Source organism: Fukomys damarensis, unplaced genomic scaffold, assembly GCF_012274545.1.
Source record: "Fukomys damarensis isolate Sample0158 unplaced genomic scaffold, DMR_v1.0_HiC HiC_scaffold_4, whole genome shotgun sequence".
NCBI classification, from domain to species: Eukaryota; Metazoa; Chordata; class Mammalia; order Rodentia; family Bathyergidae; genus Fukomys; species Fukomys damarensis.
This window is the reverse complement of record NW_022900916.1, coordinates 28,274,839-28,296,782: the sequence shown is the minus strand read 5'-3', so window position 1 is coordinate 28,296,782 and position 21,944 is coordinate 28,274,839. Positions and strand designations below refer to the sequence as shown.

The following is a 21,944-nucleotide window of genomic DNA, read 5'->3' as shown; positions in this document are numbered from 1 at the left end:
CCACATATTTGATCAGAGTTGACCTAGAATTTAAATAGAATTTTCCTGAATTCACAATCTGTGCTCTTTTGCTGCTTTAACACAGCTCTAGCATAAATTCAGCATAGTATTGTTTTGGTCCATCCCAGAACCTTCTTATAATTTTCTTTGGTGATTTTTGCACTAGGATGATTTTTTTTTTGTACTGGGGCTCAAACTCAGGACATATTTGATCAGAGTTGACCTAGAATTTAAATAGAATTTTCCTGAATTCACAATCTGTGCTCTTTTGCTGCTTTAACACAGCTCTAGCATAAATTCAGCATAGTATTGTTTTGGTCCATCCCAGAACCTTCTTATAATTTTCTTTGGTGATTTTTGCACTAGGATGATTTTTTTTTTGTACTGGGGCTCAAACTCAGGACCTTGCACTTGCAAGGCAGGTGCAGTGCCACTGAGCTAATACCAGCCAAGTACCAGGATGATCTTGAAGCATGATAGTCCAATAAACAAATCTTTAAAATTTACAGTATTCCAGAGACTAAGTCTGATAGTTGCTAGAGCTGTTCTTTCTCTTTGGGTCAAAACTGTATGTTACATGCTGGCAAAGAGGTGTTTACTTTTTGATATTGTGTTTCATCTGGTTATCTAAAGCCTGACAGAGATGATGAAACTTAACTTGCAGTAGTACTGAGCATAAACCATTTTCCAGGATCAAGATTCAGAGCTTTTAGTGCATTCAGTGGTATTGCCAATGATGCCAAAAGTAGGAATGAAAAACAAGCCACACATTCAAAAGACATTTTCTGCTATTATGGCTACTGTTAAGGATAAAGACATTTAAGATATTGTATTTGTATTTTCAGTCTACAAGAATAATTGGGATAGTCCTTGAAGGTTTTAGTTCATTGTAAAGAAATGGTCAGATATTAGAGAGTAAAAATTTTGTGAAGATATCTCAAATAAAGAATACTTGGGCTGGGGATTTAGCTCAATGGTGCCAAGCCTGCCTTGCAAGTGCAAGGTTGTGAGTTCAATCCCTGGTATGGGGAAAAAATAAGAATGCTTGATCATAAAGATATTGAATTAAAATACAAAACATATAAGTACAATAGGTATGATATTTAAATATTACAAATATTTAACTTGTTGAAGCCAAATTTTAATATATTTAAATTCTACACTTTCAGATTGTGCTTGAGTAAAAGTTTTGAATTCTCAAGCCACCTCAAAAATTTTAAAAAATCGAAATAAGAAGCAGTTTTTTAATCCATGCCCTCAAAATGTTTCTTTTACTGTATATGTTTTTAAAATACTTCTCTAAAAAACTCAGAGTCTGAAATGTTATCCTATCTGCAAGCTAACAAGTTAGTCTGCCACAGTTTTAAGGGTGCTTGCAGACATAATACACCTGGATTAGAGACACAGAACAGTTTATTACTCCTAGTATTAGCAGTAGCCACAAAAAGTATCAGTATTTGCCAGTTCCCTGAACCTCAGCCTCCTCCAGACTATGTGAAGAGAATCAGGCATTATTTGCTGATGCAATGGAGAGTGTTACAGGTGAGCAACCCTAATTTTAGAGAACACAAATCACTTATAATGGACAGTAAGTGTGTCTTCCTTTTGCTTGAGGAGGCAGTACTGTATCTCTGAACGTTTACCTGCCCTTTGATTTAGATCTTTATATCTCCCATGGCTGTTTTCTACTCATACATCTGTGAAAAGATAATCTGAAACAGAACAGTGTTTCTGTTGGTAAGATGTACAGAAATATAAGTAGCTGATGGAGAAGTGTATTTCAACACCCAATTTCTGGAGCCCCAGAAATGTTTGGGCTTGGTACCTATTTGATACATTAAGTAGAGGAGCAGTTATGAATTAGACTTAATAAATCCTGATCCTCAATTTAACTACTTGTTTTGATTATTTTACCATTATAACTTCTTTGACTCAAGCTTTAAATCTACACGAGCCCGTTATCAAATTACAAGTACTACTAGAATTAGTTTCATTTTACCCCCCCCACTGTATTATAGAAATGCTGGGTATTATAGGAGAATGTTCTTGGGATGAAGGTCAGAATTTCTGCCCTGGCTCTATTGGCCCTTAGTTTTCCTATTAAATACTAAAAGCTATAAAACAGTGTCAAAATGCTGCAACAATTCTAAGAGAATACCTGCCAAAATAAAATCCTATACCTTGAAACAAGGGCAATATGTTTTGAGATATGTAAAGTCTCAACAGAGTTACTGCCCCTGCACCAGTATGAGAGAGTATGCTCCATTGGAATGAGGAAGCAGGTGCTGCAGGGGGAGCCTAGTGTGCATGAGGCCTTGGACTCAACCCCCAGCACAGAGCATGTGCACATGTATACACACACACAAAAGAAATAAAATAAGAAAAAGGAAAGCACAAAATATAGAGTAAAAAAGATAAGACAGCTAACAAAAGAGAATCAAAAGGAATTCCTAGGATGATGGCAAAGGGAAGTCCCGGAAAGGCAGGTTATCCAGTAACCTAGAAAACAACTAGTCCAGACTGTAACAGGACAGAGAAGTCCATAGAGAAGTTCCCAAGAAAAAAATTAAATTAATAGATTACATGAGGTGTTTTATTAATGAGGGGAGTGAATTGAAGAATACAGAATAGGCAAAGAGGAGGAGGAAGAGGGGATATTATAAACTCTCAAGAAATAAAGTTGTATAAGAAATGCGATTATAATATACTCCACAACAGTTATGAATAATAGTTATAAACTCATAAACATGTAAACTTTGATTATGGATTTGCTTAAACATATAATTAATTATATTGGAAAGATAGAAAAGGAGAAAGAAATGTGTGTGTTTGAGGATGTGTTTAGAGGTAAAACAGAAAAAAAAATTTAAAATTAAAAAACTAAGAAATAACTGCATAAGTCCATTATTTAGAAAATGGATGTAAACTCCAAAATAAAGATCTCAAAGAATTAAAAATTACCATAAAGAACCAGGAATAGTTTGACTGGGGTAGTATGGGATAATGGACTACTTTTTGTAATGTTTTATTTCTTAAACTACATACATACCTGTATTATTTTAAAATAAAAATAACTATTTTTCAGAAGTTCAAAAGGTACAATTATTATACAATCTATTACAAAACAATAGAGTAAAAATATAATAAGGACCAAAGGAAACAAAAATGTCAGCCATACATATTTATATAGCAAGTATGAGGAAAATTTCTTACAGCACTTGAGTAAAAATCTAAAACCAACTCGTTATTTCAGGAAGAAGTTTTAGAACATCCAGCCATGTATGGTTAAAACAATGACTATCTTAATGAAAAATTATAACCTTATACACTGAGAAAATTTTCAAGTTGCTGGAGTCCAAGTAAATCAAATCATTAAATATTTAAAAGATTCTTAAAACAGGAAATTATAGTTGTGTAAGAAAATCACTGAAGTACATATTTATTTTCAATGATATTAACATACATGGAGGAAACTCCATATACCTCTTTGGTAGCCAATTAACTACTGCACTTTCTATAAACCAGAAACAGGTATTTTTAAGTCTTCCTCAGATTTAGCCACTGATACAACAGGTTTCATTCAACCTCATTTCACAGAGGCTATGATTCTTTGAAAGGCACTGAAAGGCCAGTATACTTAGGCCTCTTTCTCTCTCAGTGCAGGCGTGGTGTTTGTTTCTGGTATTCTTGGCCAACAGCTTTTGTGTTGATCGGCTCTCCCCTTTGATTCCATTAGTGCTTCCCTTATCCCTTTGACTACAAAATATGATGTCCAAACCTTGAAGTTTCTGAACTGGAAAATGGAAAAGACTCCATTTCTGTTTAAGTGCATGTGATATTAAAGACACTGAATCCCAATGTGAAATGTGTCTTTTTCTCTTTGGAATGAGTCTATCACCAGGTGGCATGAAATTTAACCTTATTCAGATCCTGCAGAACATCTAACATATTTGGAACGTCTTTATTTCTCTGACTTTTTGAGTGACAACTCTAATTCATCTTGCTAGCACCTGTGTGCTGCTTTTTAATTTCAGTAACTGGATGAACGGCGTCACAAATAGATCCTGGTTGTATGAGAGGAAAATACGGGGGATGGAAAGGAGAAAACTGCAGAGTAAGTTGGTTGTTGTGGAGAAGGAGGAAGCATTGAACTTTGAAAGGGATCTGCTTCCACACGTTTCAGCAGCCCCCCAGTTATGGCATTTGTCCACACCATTCAATCAAATAAGCCAGAATTTGGGTTATCTTTCAGTTTATGGATTTACACAATTAGAGTAATCTGATATGAAGAAAAGTTATCTGATTTTTCCAAAACAGCTACTTTTTAAATTGCAGCTTGATTTACAGGAAGGTACTTTTTCATTTGTTTTCTGTTTTTGAGCAGGTGACAATGGATCCCAAACTACTCACGAAGAATGGAAATCTTTACTTTCTCCTCATCTTCTTTTTTCCATATACCATCTCAAAATATAAGACCACTGGGTTCTTCAGCATTTAGATACCACAAACAAAATATTAGCAAAAAATGGAAGAACCTGAGTCACAGTTATCTGTAGGGTGAAGTTCGGGATCAAGTCAAAATTAGGTCTTCAAAGAAAGCATTTTCCCGGCAACAAGAATATTTCTCCGAGATGACCATAACCTTATTTTCCTCAGTCAGCAGAATCTGTATTTCTCTTAAGATATTCATTTGGAGAGACACTGATGAAGCAAATTCAAGGAAACTTATTTAACAGTTTCTTTGTACCTTCCTCGGAAGCCCAGTGTCGGGCCACCACCACAGGAGGAAGCAGAGGGCGTTATGGAAATGCGTCTGCAAAGCCTCCAGCAGAGTGCTAGTGTCCGGAGGGCGCGCGTGCAAGTCAGAACCGCTGGCGCCTCCATCCCAGCGCACTTCTGACTGAGGGGCGGAGGCAGTAACAGTAACAAGCGCTCAACCGGATAACTGCGGGAGGCACAGCCAGTTTGTCTGCTGCTGCATTCTCTCAGCCTGCCACGCGGCCTAAGGACGGGTTCATAAAAATAACTTTGAAATGTAATGAATTTAATTGGTTCATTGCCAGATAAATGTTGAGCAGAGATTACCTGAAATCCATTGACATGGAGCCCTGTAAAGAGGCACATTTCAGAGAGCAGAAGATGATGTAGTAAGAGAGGGGCGATTCATATTTCCAGCACTTTAAAGTTCTTTTTTACTAGGATCAACTTGGCTACATTTTGATCTCACATCATAAACATTTAGAAGCTATGCTAACTTGTGTTCTACGTTGGAAGTCACGTTATGTGCCATTGTTAGTCAGAGAAGTGTTAATGCATCCTCTCCGAGTGGCTAATTCAGGGTCTACAAGTGCTTTGACACACTGGAGGAAGACTGCCCCATTTATTGGATATATGCAGGGGGTGCTTTCTTTCCTCTTTATGTTTCTGTAGGCCTGCAGAGTTTAAATTACACATCTCCTGGGTAAAGATGATGCCTGATTCAACATTGTGAATTGCATCTAGCAATTGTTATTGCCCAATAAATATTAGGGTAGTAATGCTTGAAGGGCTAAGATGCTTGCAGCTTAAACAAAACTATCACGGTCGTGAAGAAACAAGCTCAGACTGTTGTCATATTTCTTGTTGACTCTCAAGTATTGGCCTGTGCTAGCCAGCTTGTCCTGTGGTGTTTCTACAGCTTTCACTCCTCCACTGCAGTTCAGCCAAGGTAGCCTCAGAGCTCTGTGACAGCTGTGGCTTCTTTTTTGTGGATTGTTTGCAGTTTGTAATCTGTACCAGTGAGTTAAGAAGGTGGCTGATAGTAAAAAAGGAGCGGTGTAAGAGAACTATATTAGAATCATCAAATTCCACATTTTCTATTTTATTCGTTCCTTAGAGAACCTGGGCAGCTATTATGCACAAAGCACAGTACTAGACATTGTGGAATTACAGAGTTGCAAAGACATACTCCCTATCTCAGAGAGCTTACAATTCAGATGGAGAGACAGAGTTACAAGTACTATTAGTGTCAGACTTTAAAAGATCCTGGTGTGTGGAGCTGGAGGATCTGGGTTTGAATCTCATCCCTCCAGCTGCATGGTTATACATGTGTTACTAATCTTTTTTTTTTTTGTATGGGGGATCGAACTCAGGACTTTGCATTTGCCAGGCAGGTGCTATGCTGCTGAGCCCCCAGCCTACGAATTACTAATCTTATAAGGACCTCTTTAGTGATGATTATAAGTGCTTACTCAGCCAAGTGTCTGTGCCTGTACTATAAATCCCCACCCTAAGTCAGTCTTCTAAAAGCTGAATGCGAACATAAGAGGTAACAGCAGCCGGGAAGGAGCCTCTTTTTTTTCTTTCTTTTTTTTTTTTCAAACTCTGGACCTTACGTTTGCGAGACAGGCAGTGGAACCACTGAGCTAAATCCCTAGCCCAGAAGGACCCTCTTTTAAAACGTGGATGAGAACAGTGGGCATAGTTTGATAGCCTAAGGGACATTAGGGGAGACAGTTTGGGTCATCAGGCTTTTATAGGAAGGCAAAGCTGTAACATTAATCCTTACATAAACTTCATCTAGTTTCTTGATACTCTATTGAGTGACTGTTGCAATTGAGGTCAAAATTGGGCATGTCAGAGTCAGAACAGTCTACACTAGAGTTGTGTTTTGTTTCTTAAATAATAATGTACAACTAAACACTGACTACCCATGTACTATAGAGATTTTAGAATGAGATGTGAAACTGAGGATAAAGCATTTCCCAGTCTCCAGTGTAGAAGAACTGCATTGTTTCAAGTGTGCTGTGCCTTTTCTTAGGGGATTCTTTTATTAGTTTCCATAACTATTGGCTAATGAGTCTCAAATGAGAAGGGATACAAATTAGTAATAAATGTGACTTTTATTCTAAGAGTACAAATGAGGTAACAAGAATAGTAGCTTAGTCAGCTAGGCATGCCTGTAATGCCAGCACTCAGGAGACTGAGGCAGGAGGATCGCTGCAAGTTCGAGACCAGCCTGGGCTATATAGTGAGTTCCACATCAGTCTTTAAAAAAAAAAAAAAAAAAAAAAAAAGAATAGTAGCTTATATCAATGCTTATCAATTTCTGAATATTCAAAAGTTTCCTAATAATGTTCTATAAGTGTTGTTTTATTATTAGTATTATTATTTGGTACCGGGGATCAAACTTGGGACCTTATACTTGGGAGACAGGCAACAGAACCACTGATCTAAATCCCCAGCCCTGTAGGTGTCATTTTAAAAAACCAAAAAAAACTAGTCGAAGTGCCCACTTCAGTAGCACATATACTAAGTTGGAACTAATTAGCCTCAAAGTATAAGTCAGTGGTTAGAAAATATTAACATAAGATGGAAGTTCAAGTTCAAGTCCTAGCACACTGCAGTTACTGTCGAGCACCATAAAGTGTGTTTTTTTTTTTAGGTTTATAAAACTAGAAATTAGTTTCTTGAATTCATAACAAGGCATTGAAGCTAAATTAGATGAATAGCCAATAAATATGGAAACACTCTGAGCAAATGAGTAAGTTATTTACTACATTTGCTTATAACTATTGTTAATTTAAGAACAGTGGAATTTAAATTGGTACAAACCTTTTAGTATACATCTTGAAAATACCTATTAAAATCCAGAGAAATAATACTGGGGAAGGGAAAAGATAGTACCTTTTACTTTATATCAGTTTGATTTTTTTGTATGAGATTGTTTCATATAAGTATTTAAAATTAAATAATTAAAAACAAGCAATTCTGCATCTTTTTAAAAGTAGTTATTTTCAGCCAGGGATTTAGCTCATTGGTGCTGTCATCCGCCTCACAAGTGCAAGGTCCTGAGTTTGATCCCTGGTTTCAAAAAAAAAAAAAAAGGTATTTTCTAAGGGAATGTTTGTCTATTCCACAAATCAATTGTAGGCCAGTCAATTACATTGTTCATGTTTAATTTTAGAATAGTAACTTAATGATTCAGTATACCTTGCTAACAGTTTCAGCATGGACAGGTAGGTATATTCTGTATTCTGTGTATGGGACATAATAGCTCAAATAAAAATGGTCCTGGCCAACTTTGAAGCACTTTCAAGAAAACCTTGGATGGTTGTGTATTTCCATCTCAGATTTCTTTATCCAAGTTGCACTCTAACCAGTAATGCAGGGAAAGGAACAAGGACCAGGCAAACTGCTTCCAAATCTTCATTAAGAAAGTGATATTAACCTTCTTAAAGTTTCTGTTATTATAGGAAGTGCTGGAAAATATTGAGGGAAGAATTAAAAAAAAATAAAAGCAACCTAAGAGAATTAACCTTAGAAATATGGTACAAATAAATTGTTTTAAATCTCTTTGATTTTGTCCTCCGAAAATACTTTACATTGGAAAATTCCACTTTAAATTTACATATAAATTAATCATCCTTCATTAGAGAACACTTTTGATTTTTCATGTGAAAGAATTTTACAACTTTTCAATTTTTTTATTAACACTGTCTCACCCAAGTATTTTGCACAAAAATTCAAGTGCAAGAAGACTTTATTAAGAATGTTTATAGACTCATTTCAATCTCAGTTAACTTTAGATTAATACATTTTCTTTGCTATTTCAGTTGATCATATAATACTCTTTTAGTTAGCAAAGTAGATTCTATACCTGAGACCCATTGTTAATGCATTAACAATGAGTGCATTTAGGATTCTACCTCAAAATATGGCACCTTGGCATTGGAGAAAACAGCAAAGGTTTCTCTGACTCCTTCCAAACCTATATATGTCTATTCTCAACCAGCCCTGTTGCCCCTGTGTCAGGACAGAAGGGATGTCTTTCCCTGTCGAAGGTCAATTTCTTTATCTGTGCTTTGGATCCCAGCACAGGAAATCTATGCTATAGATTTTCCCTTCTCATTCATGTACCTTAAATATTTATGTTTCCTTCTCAACAGGATTAGTCCCATCCACTTCTAAACAATCTTGTTTTACCAATTATAAAAAAGTTCCTGGCTAATAATCTCTCCTCCCTCAGTAGTATTTAGATGAATGCTGTCAATGCTTCTCTCTTTTCTGTTCTTTTATAGCTGACCACCTGGTTGAACCCATAGGTCTTCATATTTAATCAGGTTATAGTCAAATCTTATAGACCAAGGGGATAGATTTTCTGTCTGTTTCAAGTGGTCATATATATCTGTTTTACCCTCTTATGTGTTGATTTCTTGGCTTAATTCTCAAAGGGAAAATTTATTCCCCAAATTTCCTTATTCCTAGAGAATACTTCAGTGTAGCTCCAAAATACACAATACTAGTTTCCATAGTATTTTAAAAAATTAAAATAATTCATGTAATCAATGTACATGTTTGTATTATTGAAATTATTTATATCAAGAATTGACCAAAGGGTTGGGGATGTGACTCAGTGGTAGGGCACTTACCTAGTATGCATAAAACCTTGAGTTCAATCTCCAGCACTGGAGAAAAATCTTTTTTCTTATTTTAAAAGTTTGTATCTAGTTACTTAAGTAGTATCCACTTCCATGGAATTTAATACAGTTTAACAAAACAGGAGTGAATATTTGTAGAGAAACAATAAGTGCTTCATATTTATTACATGTTTTATGATTATGTGTATCAGTAAAAAGAAGAAATTGAATATGTTTGCCCCACGTGGTAAAGATGTTAAAGCATTAAGGAAAAAAAGGATACATTTCTGACTCAAGATGATCAGTAGATGCATTTTAGGAGTAGACTTTCATTTATATATCTCCAGATAACAATTTAACCCTGGCAGTAAGAATGGCTGCTGCATCTGAATTTTATGATGGCTTCCTGATTTGTTGCTTCTTAAAGCAATCACATAAAGGCAGAAAATCCTACAAATAGTGGAAAATATAGTATTGAAAAATTCCACTATTAAGTTCCTATAGATGAAGCTTTACAAATTTTAAAATAATAAAGGCGTACTCTGAGTGTGTGATGAGCTAGCAGAGGTCACTATGATGACACTGAATAATTCTCATCTACCTAACATACAGGTAACTCCTATGTGGCAATTTTTTTTTACAGAGAATTACCATAATCTAGGTACTGCATTCAAAGGCTTTTATCAATAAAATAAACAATTAAAAATAATTTTCAACGAAAATACAAAACTACCTTGTGGAAATAGATACCAACACTGCTAAAAAGCAGATCTCGTAAAACAGTGAAGTTTAGGTTGCTGTTATACATTTTATAAAAAAACACAACATGATTTTTTTAAAGTTTCCCAAATAAGCACTGTACAATTCAGTTTTTAAATTATATATTTTTGTTTGAAATGTTTCTGAATTCCATCCAGAGAGATTTTATTCCAAGCATAAAAAAGGAAAAAATAAAACTATTTTGGCAATTGGAAAGAAATTTGGAAATTTCTAGGGGAATTAATCAAGGCTGGACTACCATAATTCCTATCTTTTGAAATATGAGTTGTCAAACTATAAGGTGGGCATGATGGTACATGCTTGTAATTCCAGAACTCAAGAGGCTAAGTCGGGATATCACTATGAATTTGAGGTCATTTGGGGCTACACAGTTGAGCTCAAGTTCAGCCTGCAATGCATAGTGAGACCATGTCTCAACAGAAATGAAAAACAAAACTATATTCACTTAAGCTAAAAGTTCAGGAATGAAAGTCTCAGTAAATTTTGATGGAACATATGTTTGATGTATGAAGAACTATCTAGTAATTATATAGATTAATAAGTAAACTAAAGTCACAAGTATTTATATAGTTTGTAAGACTAGTCCTGTTGGACTATTCTAACTAAATGCCATTTAGTTAGTAGTGTGATTACATATGCTGGTTCTATTGATTAGAAATCTTGTCCAGTTTGTACATTTTATAGCTAGGCATATTAGTTTCCTATTGCTGTTGTATGTAGCAAATGACCACAAATTCAGTGGCTTAAAACAACACGCATTTATTATGCTGCAATCTGAAAATCAGAAGTTCAAAATGGGTTTCATTGAGCTGTAATCAAGGTGACAGCAGGGTTGTGTTCCTTGTAGAGGTGCTAGGGGAGAATTCTCTCTTGCCATTTCTAGTTTCTGGAGACCATTTGCATTGCATACCTTTGGGCCCCTCTGTCTTCAAAAACATCAGTACACACCTTAAAGTCCCTCTGTGTGTTTCTTGCCACATTTTTTTCTCTGATTCTCATAAGCACTCATATTAGGACTCTGTCTTCTTACAAGGGGCTTTGCCTATTATATTGGGCTCACCAAGGGTAATCCAGGATAACTGTCCTATCTCAAGATTTTTACTCATTTCCACAAAGCCCCTTTTGCCATGTATGACAACATTTTCATAGGTTCTGGGGTTTAGAATGCGGAAATTTGGGGGGTCATTATTCAGTCTAGTGCAGTGTAGTAGAGTGAACAATTGTTACAACTCTTCACTCCCTACCCAGACATAAGATTGCATGTTCATATACTATACTTTCCAATAATTTTGCCATGCCTTTTCAATACATATAGTTAAGGAGAATTTCCCAGCTCTTGGCTCTGGAATTGATCATGTGCCTTGCTTTGGCCTGTGAGATTTTAGCAGTTGCAATGCACTGAAAGGTTTGGAAAGCTCTTCTGGCTGTGCCTGCTCACTTGCACTTCTGTTGTCCTAAGAACATGCCTGAGAGAAGATTCATGCATTATACAGCTGAGTTGCCCTAGCTGAGTTTGGCCTACATCAGTTAACTTTTTGTCAATCCATGGTCAATCTACAGATTTCTGAAAATATATTATTGTTAAGGTAGTGAATTTTGAGAGTTTGTTATGCTTCATTTTTGTGGCAATAGCTAAGTGATATAGTAGAGTTTTCATATTTTTCCCTTTCATGGTCTTATCTTCCATCTATGGTTATTGTACTGCTAGAAAACATTTATTCATCATGCAGCCAACAACTATGTAACAACTACTATGTTTGGTTACATATAAAAGTGTAGATAGAAAGTTGGAAACTTCCTTGCACCATTCATGGGGAGCTCATAGACATTACCAAAGGAAGAAGAAAAGGACAGATGGAAGAGACAGAATTTGAGATCATTCTATGGTTGGTTTTGGATGGCAAAGATTTGATTGACTTGATTTAGTCATGGCTAGTCTACATTGGTAGGTTGTTAGTTTAACTGAATGTAAGGAGTATCTATTGATTTTAGTCATTTATATTAGTGCTTCTCAAGCTATTTTTTTGTTTTTTTGTTTTTTTGAGACAGGGTCTCACTATGTAGTTGAGACTGACCTGGAATTCACTATGTAGCCCAGGCTGGTCTCAAAGTCACAGCGATCCTCCTGCCTCAGCCTCCCTAGTGCTGGGATTACAGGTGTGCGCCACAACACCTGGCAGTTTCTTATATTTTCAGTTATGAAACAGAAACAAAAGCACTGCATAAAAGCTAAACACATAAAATATCCAGAAAGGCATAGACACTTTATTATCTGCCTGAGGAAATTGTTTAAAATATTAGCTAAGATTTGTCCTATTATAGATCATATACTGAATTAATTTTGTCAACTTCATCTAATTAACATCGATTATATTTAAGTGATTTTCTTCTGCAGCCACTGTGCTACATAATTTTTAATTTTCTTGTCTATTATTTTGAAATATATTTTTCCTTTCAGACATGCTACTATTTTGTTTAAATAAGTAAAACTTTAAAAAATTCTTTATCTGAAATGGGGGAAGTGGGTTCTTACCATGTCGCCCAGGATGGCCTTGATCTCATGATACTCTTGCCTCAGCCTCTCTAGTAGCTGGGACTGTGAGAAACATGCCACTATGCCTGGCTAATAAAACTTTAAAAAATGTTATTTGAATGACTTTGAAAACATTTGGCCTTATCATATTGATATATGGTGCAAATAGTTCTTAATTCATTTAGGTATTGTCATGAAAGTACAGGCATTATAGATATATATTTTTCTGTATAGAAATGTATAAGCAAAAGCGTTTTCCTCAGGTGACTTTTAAGGTGGCCAGCATGCTTTTATTTTCTTTTTCTCTTGTACCAGGGATCAAACTCTAGTCCTTGTGCTTACAAGGCAGGTGGCTCAACCACTGAGCTAAATCCTCAGCCTGCTTTTCTGCTTTTGAAAGGCAAATATTTCCCTGAAAATGTTCATATATCTGAGAATTATTTTCCCCAGCAAGTACATAGATATATTTTATTTGGAATATCTTCTTTTAGTGTGTAGCAGGCAAGTATAATAAGAGAAAGAATATAATTTGGGAAATATTCAGGAAGTCCTTTTTTGTGTTCTAGTAAGTTAAAGTTTAATAATTATATGTTTGACAGAACTGCATAAAAATACAAGACATTTTTTACCTTTCTGAAAATAATGAAGATGACTATTTAAACAGTAAAATCAAATACTCAGAAAAATAAAGCAAGCTCGGTGAAGTTAAATCAGACTTGTCAGCCTTTAATTCTCTTATATATGGCTTTTGGGAGTGGTACAATGTTTGAAGTGATAAATATGATTTTAGGGTCAAAGCAAAGAACTTAAACAAGAAGGACTCTAGGTTCCCAATAGTACATAGCAATGTGCCTTTATAATGTTGAACAAATGGGCTGAAAGGCAGCAAAGCACATGCACGTGCTAGGTAGATTGCATGATGTTCTTCTTGGTGTCCATAAACATGTCTGGGGAAATCTACAAACTGGGAAGGCTTGGGAGGCATCAACAGTACTGATTTTATCTGCACACCAAAATTCAGACTATAAAACTACATTAAAGTAGTTATCCAAGATGAAAAATAAAAAGATATTTAAGTAAAAAGTGTCTTAAAATCTTACCTTTGGTAATGAGGTTTAACAGTTTTGTATTACAAAATGTGACTGGACACATATTTCATGGATGAGATAGGAAAAAGTTTTAAAAATTAAATGGAGTGGGTGGAGGAAGAGATGGGAGAATTTTGAGTACTTTAGTAATAATATACAATGCAAAGTATAGGCAAATACAAAAGGCAGTATTGAAAGTCTTGTAAAAATGTGTTTTCCTGTCTTCTCAGTACTATAATACTATAGAAAAAAAAAGAGAGAATTTGGTTGAGCCTTTTACTTTTATGTAATTTTATTGTTATTGGTCTTAGACTAGTCATTTGTAAAACACTGCTGTTTAATATTGACAACTTTGAAAGTCACTGAAAAAAGTTAAATGGCAATTTAATGTTAACAGCTGCTTATGGTTAGCAAATCCATCAAAGCCCTTCATGAATATATTAAGCACAAACCCACTAAATTACTGTTGCTGAAGACAGCTTGGTATTTTGAAATTGCCTGGTGAGAATAGGTACACTATAATAACAGGCAGGATTCTCATCGGAATTTACTATTTTGTCTTTAGATAGGGGGAAAAAAGCAGATTTGTTTTTTTAATTATTTAATGTTCTAGAACCTCTGACAATCTAGCTATAAAGGGATCTCTAGAAGTGTATTAGAAAGTCTTGTTTCATCTAACTTCATGTTTTAACTGATGCAATAACAAAACAAAAATATTCTTGTAACAAAATAATTCGTATGAGTAAGTAGTATATATTAGCCAATTATTATTGAAAAGCCAAATCTGAGACTTCCAAACTTTAATTAATAAGGCAGTTATATTTTTCATTTATATTTTTCTAGGATACTATCTTTTCATTAAATGTTGTTTAGGATGTTGTAGGGACCAGATATATCATAAGAAAGAGCAGGGAATACTACATACATCCAGGAACACCCTGCTTACTTTACACTGCTAGTCCTCAAATCATTTTTTTTTAGAAGGTCCATATAGCCTACCTTCCCTTTGGGATATATAAATTCTAAAATATTGTCTGAATTATCATTCACCCAAAGCTGAAGGGTGTTTAATTCAAATACTGGAAGGCACAGTTTCTCAAACCAACATAAACAAGGTGCAAGAGAGATAGTTACCTGTTCACTTTCTGAGTGTCTTATTGGTGAATTTTGGGGTTTGCAAGTCAGAGTCAAGCTTGGAGGACTCTAAATTTGCATGTTACATAAGCTGAAGGATAACTTTATCTAACTCTGTTATAAGCCAACAATAAAATGGAATTTTCAAGGTCTCTCGATTATGCTTTTGAGTGATTCTGATGAAAAAAATTAAAGTGCAAGAATTAAAAGTTCTTATCTTTTTATGTAACCTCGCCAAAATATAGAGGATTAAAATATTTTGCATGGAAAGGAGGGGCTCTGCATTAAATATTAGATTGTAATGAAGAACAAGCATTTTTTTACCATGTTCCTTCAAGAGTAAGCTTGATGAGTCACAGGAGACAAGACAGGGATTTGGGTTCCTTTCTTCTCTGGAGATTCACACAGACTATAACGCAAGCTTTAAGTCAGTACTGTAAGAGTGAGGCAGGGCCGTACTCGTGAGGGCTCAAATGTCATCAAGATAATTGTGTTCCTCTTTAAAAAGTAAAAGTAAAGGCAAGATGAGAACTTGGCCTTAGGCCAAGCAGAAGAATTTCAGTCATTTTGAAATAGGATAGGTTAGAGTCAGATTATCAATGCTGATCTTATGGGTAGTGCTCAGGGTGTAGTTCAGTGGCAGAGCTCTTAGCACGGTGAGGCCTCTGAGTATTGCGAACCTGGAAAGGGAATTCAATTCAGCTGAAGGGAGAAGAGAACAGGAACTCATTCTCTGATAAGTCTGGAATGGGATGAACAGTTCTCTCATCTTCCTAATTCATAGAATCTTAAAGACATACAGTATCTTGTTAATAACTCAAATCTACTCCCTGTTAAATTAGTTTTCTTACATTAAAATGATTGGCCATGACATCAAAGTGCATGATTATATGTTTTGTGTATGCAAATGAGATGGGGAGCAAGAAAAAATGAATGTCTTTCTTATCTTACTAACTTAATAAATTATACTAATACAATTAATAATTACGAGCTAGGCTGAGGATATAGTTCAGTGGTAGAGCACCTGTCTAGCATGTGCAAAATTCTGGGTTCAGCTCCTGGAACCACAGGAAAAAGAAGTTCTAAAACTTCAAATCATGAGCTGCACTCATCAGAACTTTTTGGTTCTGGGTGAGTTCACTTTTAAGGGTAATGCTTTCATATAAATAAATTCCAGTGAAAATACAATTTTTTCTTGTTTACTGCCACACAATGATAAACTCGTACTTATAGCTCTAGAAGATTCAAATTAAAAATACAAGAATTTAGAAAATAAAGACAACGCTTCCTTCTAAAAACTCTTAAGGAGGCATTACTAGATGACTTGAAAGATAGTGGTTAAAAAATTTTTTTTTTTTGGTACCGGGGGTTGGACTCCAGTCCTTGTACTTGCAAGGCAGGCCACGGAACCACTGAGCTAAATCCCCAGCTAAAATTTTTTTAATGCAAAGTAATGCAGTTTGAATTGTTTCTTTTATTTAATCCATTCTTTACTAACAAATCAGCCTTGGTTACTCTATCTCTTGGATCATTTGCTCTAGAAAAGCCAGTTGTCATGTAATGAGGACATTCTAGCAGCCCTGTAGAGAAGTCTATGTTTCCAGGGGCAATTGAAGATTTTTTCCAACAGCTGAAGAGGAATAAAGGACTCTAGTCTTGTAAGTGAGCGAGCTATCTCCAAATCAGACCCTCTAGCCGTGATCTGGTCTTCAGATGACTTTAACACCTTTCTCTTTTTATTTTTTGTACCTGGGATCGAACTCAGGACCTTGTGCTTGCGAGGCAGGCGGCAGAACCACTGAGCTAAATCCCCCCGCCCAACACCTTTCTCTTGACAGAAGGCTCAGGGGAGACCCTGAGCCAGATCTGTGTAAGATACTAAATGGTTTGTTTTAAGTTACTAAATTGTGTTATGCAGTGATACATAACTAATACAACACATAAGTATAATCTGTCTTCCACGTGCCTCTGAAAAATAAGCAAAAATGAAGATAAAACAGGCAGAGAAATACTGTAAATTATGTATTGGTCCCTGTGTACTTTTCTTTAATACTTGTCTTGATTCTTTTAAACTTAGGCCTATGGGCAAATACTCAGTGCTCCAAACTAATTTTGAAAGTTATAGGAAGGCGTTTAGCTTTAATTATAAGGACACATATGTATCTTTGAACTAGAAGATCTACTTGTGAGAAGAGGAAACAGGAAAATTTCCTGAAATCTAGTTTCATTTTGGGGAATGGTAGGGAGGCCACTACCTGTCTGTGGTTTAAATTTAAAGTTACATTCATTATTATTATTTTTAACTTAATGTGACTAATTAAAGAATATAAAGTATGACTTGATTTCTTTCTTAGTTTTTGTTTTGGTAATGTTTAGAAAGAAAAGAAATAAAAATATAACCCTTTTAGTCTCTCTTTATTTCTCTCTTAAAATTTCAGTAACTTTAACAATAAACAGTAAAAATGATAAAGTATACAAACACATTGCCCAATTAAATTCATCATGAACCTAAGTCTGAGAATGTTTTCCTAAAAAGGGGAAGTGTGTTTTATACAAAAGCCCATTTTCTGTTATTGCCTGCCTGCCTGACTACCCTTCTTTTCTTTTCTTTCTTGCTCTTTTGGTACTGGGGATCAAACTCAGGTGGGTCCTAGCACTTGTGAGGCAGGCGGCAGAACCACTGAGCTAAATCCCCAGCCAATGTTATTCCCTTTTTTATTTGGACTACTGGGTGCTATATATTTTAAAGTAATCTTAATAGTTTCCCGTCTCTCATTAACAAGAATGACTTGTCATAATGAGCAGTGTAGACACTGTCCATTTGATCCACTCCAGAAAGCTATTTGATACGAGGATATTCCTTTGTCCAATGAATGGAATATAAATAAATAAATGAGACAAGAATAAAAAAGTGGCCAGTTCTATCAGAAGGCAACAAAGGATTAGGACATTTGGAGACCAGGTTTAATTAAAAAAACAAACAAACATGATGAGTCAGAGAGTTGCATGTGTTAACTAACTGTAAAGAGAGAAGGAATCCTCATTAATATAAAACATCCATGAAATAGTTTCCTCCTTATCCAGGAAAGTAGATAATATCATAGTTTGAGAATAATAGCTTTCAATTCTTTGAAGTAGGAGGAACCTATTTTGTAAAATCACCATAACTCCACCAAAAATAATTCTAATTTTCAGAATTCTTTCAGTAATTTATCACATTTTGAATAGGAATTTTGGATTGCATTTGGGAGAATATATTTGTTTTGGGGTTGTCTTTCTCATTATTATTTTGCATGTTTTATTTCAATTGTAAAGTGTTATTGTTTTGTGAGGTAAAACATGGGCATCTAAGTATTCTTAACTTTTATTTCACAGTGTTTGGTATTATCTCTGAAGAGAATTATACAAAGATGTCATACTCCATTTGAGTACTTAAGTTTTTACCAGTGGCATCTGAGAAAATGTGGGTGTGTGTGTGTGTGTATGTGCATAGCAGGACTGAATCTAGGACCTTGCACATGCTTACACACATGCTCTGAGCTACACCTCCAACACCTGAAATTTGTTGAAATATTAATAGAGCCATTACTCTATGTTGGGTTTAGGGTTCTAGCTGGGGATAAAACAAATTGTGTGACAAATTTTGTGCTCTGTAGGAGCTGGTAATAGTAAAGTGGTTCTCAAAATGAAATCTTAGGATATCTTGCATTGAACCATAGGGATTGTTTTAAAGACTGAACTAGAACATCTAGGGCTAGCATCTACAATCTAATAGGTTCTCTCTGTGATTGTATTACAAACAAGTATAAAGTATAAGGACCATTGATTTAGAGGTTATAGGGTAGAGGAATAAACAATTTACATTTTGGCTGAGCCTTGATACAATGTTCAAAGTAGAAAGTAGCATCTGGAAAGATAACAGATAATAGTCTCTATCTCTACTAAGGGAAATGTAGGCAAAGGCTAGAAGCTGACATCCATCTGTGGCCCTGAAAATGATGTGCCTTGTTTCCATTCATTTTTAATAAATACACGGTGAACATTCATGAAATACTGTTTTCTTGCAGATCCAATCTGAAAACTTCTATCAGCCTCTCTTCTTTATTCTTCAGTGGCTCCGGTGTCTTTATTTTCCTCGATGACAAATGTGACTGCACATACTAGGTTCTGAGTGATTTAACAGTTGAATATAGTATTTATCGTCACTATACACAAACACACACACACACACACACACACACACACACACACACACGCGCGCGCGCGCGCCCTCGCGCGACCTTTAAAGGGGCCGGAACGTGTCTTTTTGGGTTTAGAGTGAACAGGCTTTTAAATTTAGTCTTACCACCAGTGACGACTTATCTTTCTTTGTAGATGGACGGTGGTGCCTAACATCTATTTAGCCTTGTATTACTTTTTCTCCTCTCCAAAATATAGGGCCTAAAACTCTTTTTTTCTTAGTTATAGGGGGAAAGTCAGTAATTCCAAGTATAGAATTAGGTAAAAAAAGTAATGTAAGAGCCAATAAGAACACTCTCCGAAGAAGTTCTAGACCGGAGTCTCAGAGGACTGGCGGAAGGTGGAACTTTATTACCTTCATTCATTCGGACAAAGGCGGCCATAATAGTTTAGGGTGGCAAAAATTTTCTTTGAGCGTTACCAGGAGAGGTGTTAAATGTCAGTGGGGCTATCCTTAAACTAAAAGGCCTCTTTTTCAGAAAACTTCTGAGCATTGCAGATACATTATCTCCGGCGTTTCCGGAGAAATGGTCAACGTTTGTTGTGGTACCAGTACTCAAAATGGCGACAGAGCGCTTCAGATGCCGAATCAGGTGATTGAGCCCCGACCACCCCCTTTTCTATAGCTGCTCCTCCTCCCGCTTCGTTACGCAAGGTGGGCGTAGCTTGCCCAGGGGACTCGGAGACTGAGAAAACGGAGATAGGCATGCGCAGTTGGCTCTTTCAGGCCCTTGGCACCACCTCCCCACTCCTCGCCCTGCCCCGTTCTCCCAGGGCTGAGTCAGGAGTCCAGCTGGTACTGGCTGGAGCGACATTCAGTGACTTCCTTGTTATGAGTCCCGGCCTGGCAGTGTCCGGACTCGTATCCCCGCTGTCCTTCCTTGGACCGCTAGCCCGAGTATAGGTCACAGCCAAATCCTCCCTGTCGGTCACCCTTTCAGTATAGGTCCTTTCCCTGAGCGCTCCGCGATAACATGCCCAGTCCCAGCAGCACCTCCTCTCCCTACTCCCTCCCCGAGGAAATTAAGAACCTGTTGGCAGGTAAAGAGCGGGGAAGGGGGCGGGTAGCACTGCTTGGGCGGAGGCGAGGGGACGGCGAGCCGGCCGGGACAGAAGCTTTGTGTCCTTAACCCTCCCACTGCGCGCCCCACCTGGTCTTCCGACCAGAGGGGGCGGGACGAGGAGGGAAGCAGGGTGTGTGAGCTAAGAAAGGGAGTGGGCGTGTGTGTATTTCGGTGAGAGGATGGTGGCGAAGCCTTCCGCACTTCACAGGGCCAGGATAATTCTGAATAATTTGAAGACGCCTTGTAGAGGGTGGGAAGAGAGAATTTTACGGAATGCGTGTGTGAGAATTAGGAAGGCAGCAGAAGTCAAGTAGTTCTTGGATGGCTTGGCCAATAAAGGTGGAAGGTATAGCAAACACGTATATGGGAGCCACAAGTGTTATGGGTTATGAGATAGAAAACGTTGTGTCATATCTAAAACTCCCATTTTTCTTGAACTTGCAGAACACTTATATTTAAAACTTTGAAAGAGAGCCTGATTCTCAATTGCCCAATTGTCTTAAGCCTTAGTAATTAAAAAAAGGAAGGATGTGTTGAAAGTCCTACTTCCTGTGATGAAAGAACTTCATCTTTGTACCCTTATCTTCCCCTTTTCAGTTTTACATCCCAATTATAGGAACCTTTTTAAAGAAGTTAGAATTGACCAGCCTCCGAAATAGCTCAGTTGGGGGAGCGTTAGACTGAAGAAGTTAGAAATGTGATTCTTTAATGATATTATGAATCCGCTATTCAGTAATGTGGTAGATAGGGAAGTGTTTATTTTCACTAAGAACCAATGAAAACTTTATAGTTCTCCACAAGGTAGAAAATATATCTTTTTAGGGTACCACAAATCTTGAATATCATGATGTATAAAAATTCTTAGCATTATTCACTTTCCCTTGTGTATGTCAGGATTCTGGAAATTTAGTTGTCCTTAAAATATTTATCTTTTAATATGATCATGAATGATGGGATTAAAAGAATTTCTCTGAGATGCCTGTGTTATAAGTTGCCCATTTTAACTGTCAAAAAGCAATGTCATATTTAACATAATAACTTACTCTATCAGTGTGAAAGCAGGTGTCCAAATATATTACAGTATTTTGGTGGTTAGCATCATGAAACTCTATGACTGCAGACTTATGTACATAGAACACGGTATATAGTATGATGAATACATTTGAAGCAGGATATAGGTAGTATTTCACTCTTAAAAAATACTTGTCATTAATGAGTAACACTAAGGGAAGTACTGAAAGAACTGAGCTTTTGTTCTGTGAGAGTTCACATGAGCACTAATTTTGTTTTACTACAGTTAACCTTGTTGCTACAATGCTGGGTTTACTTCTTTAGAATATTGTAATTAGGTCACAGAAGTGTTTATCATTATTTCATAAATACATCACAGTTTTTTAGATTATGCTAGGTGTATATTTTTGAATTTAAGAATAAAGAACAGACCTCTATTTGCATGCTTTTGAAGGTTGGCAGCTCCCACAGTGTGAAGCTTACTATTTCGATCCATAATCATATATTCCTGGATAGTATGATAGGTATATAGGTTAAGAGACCTTTATTCTTTGATTCCCATTAGACAGAACTATTTCATGTGGCCCTTATCTGAGTAATTTAGCCAAAGCCCAGAATTACATATTTAAATTATCTGCCAGTGTCAGCTTCCTACACATTTTTGCCATCTCTCTTCAGTCAAATAATATACAAGCAT

General features: G+C 36.2%; 1 protein-coding gene across 2 annotated transcripts in view; it reads left to right on the top strand.

Annotated features, from left to right (window-relative positions):
• The first annotated feature begins 19,746 nt into the window (after positions 1 to 19,746).
• Positions 19,747 to 21,944, top strand: part of Skap2 (src kinase associated phosphoprotein 2) — a 166,220-nt gene continuing 164,022 nt past the window's right edge. Inside the window, exon 1 of one of the 2 annotated variants that reach the window (XM_019208052.2) lies at positions 19,747 to 19,765. Coding sequence is in view for 1 of the 2 variants with exons in the window: in XM_010628269.3 (XP_010626571.1) it covers positions 20,147 to 20,213 (67 nt within the window). In the remaining variant the exon portion in view is untranslated. Of the gene's footprint in view, positions 19,766 to 19,882; positions 20,214 to 21,944 lie in introns of those variants that run through there. The other variant, XM_010628269.3, reaches the window with a different exon arrangement.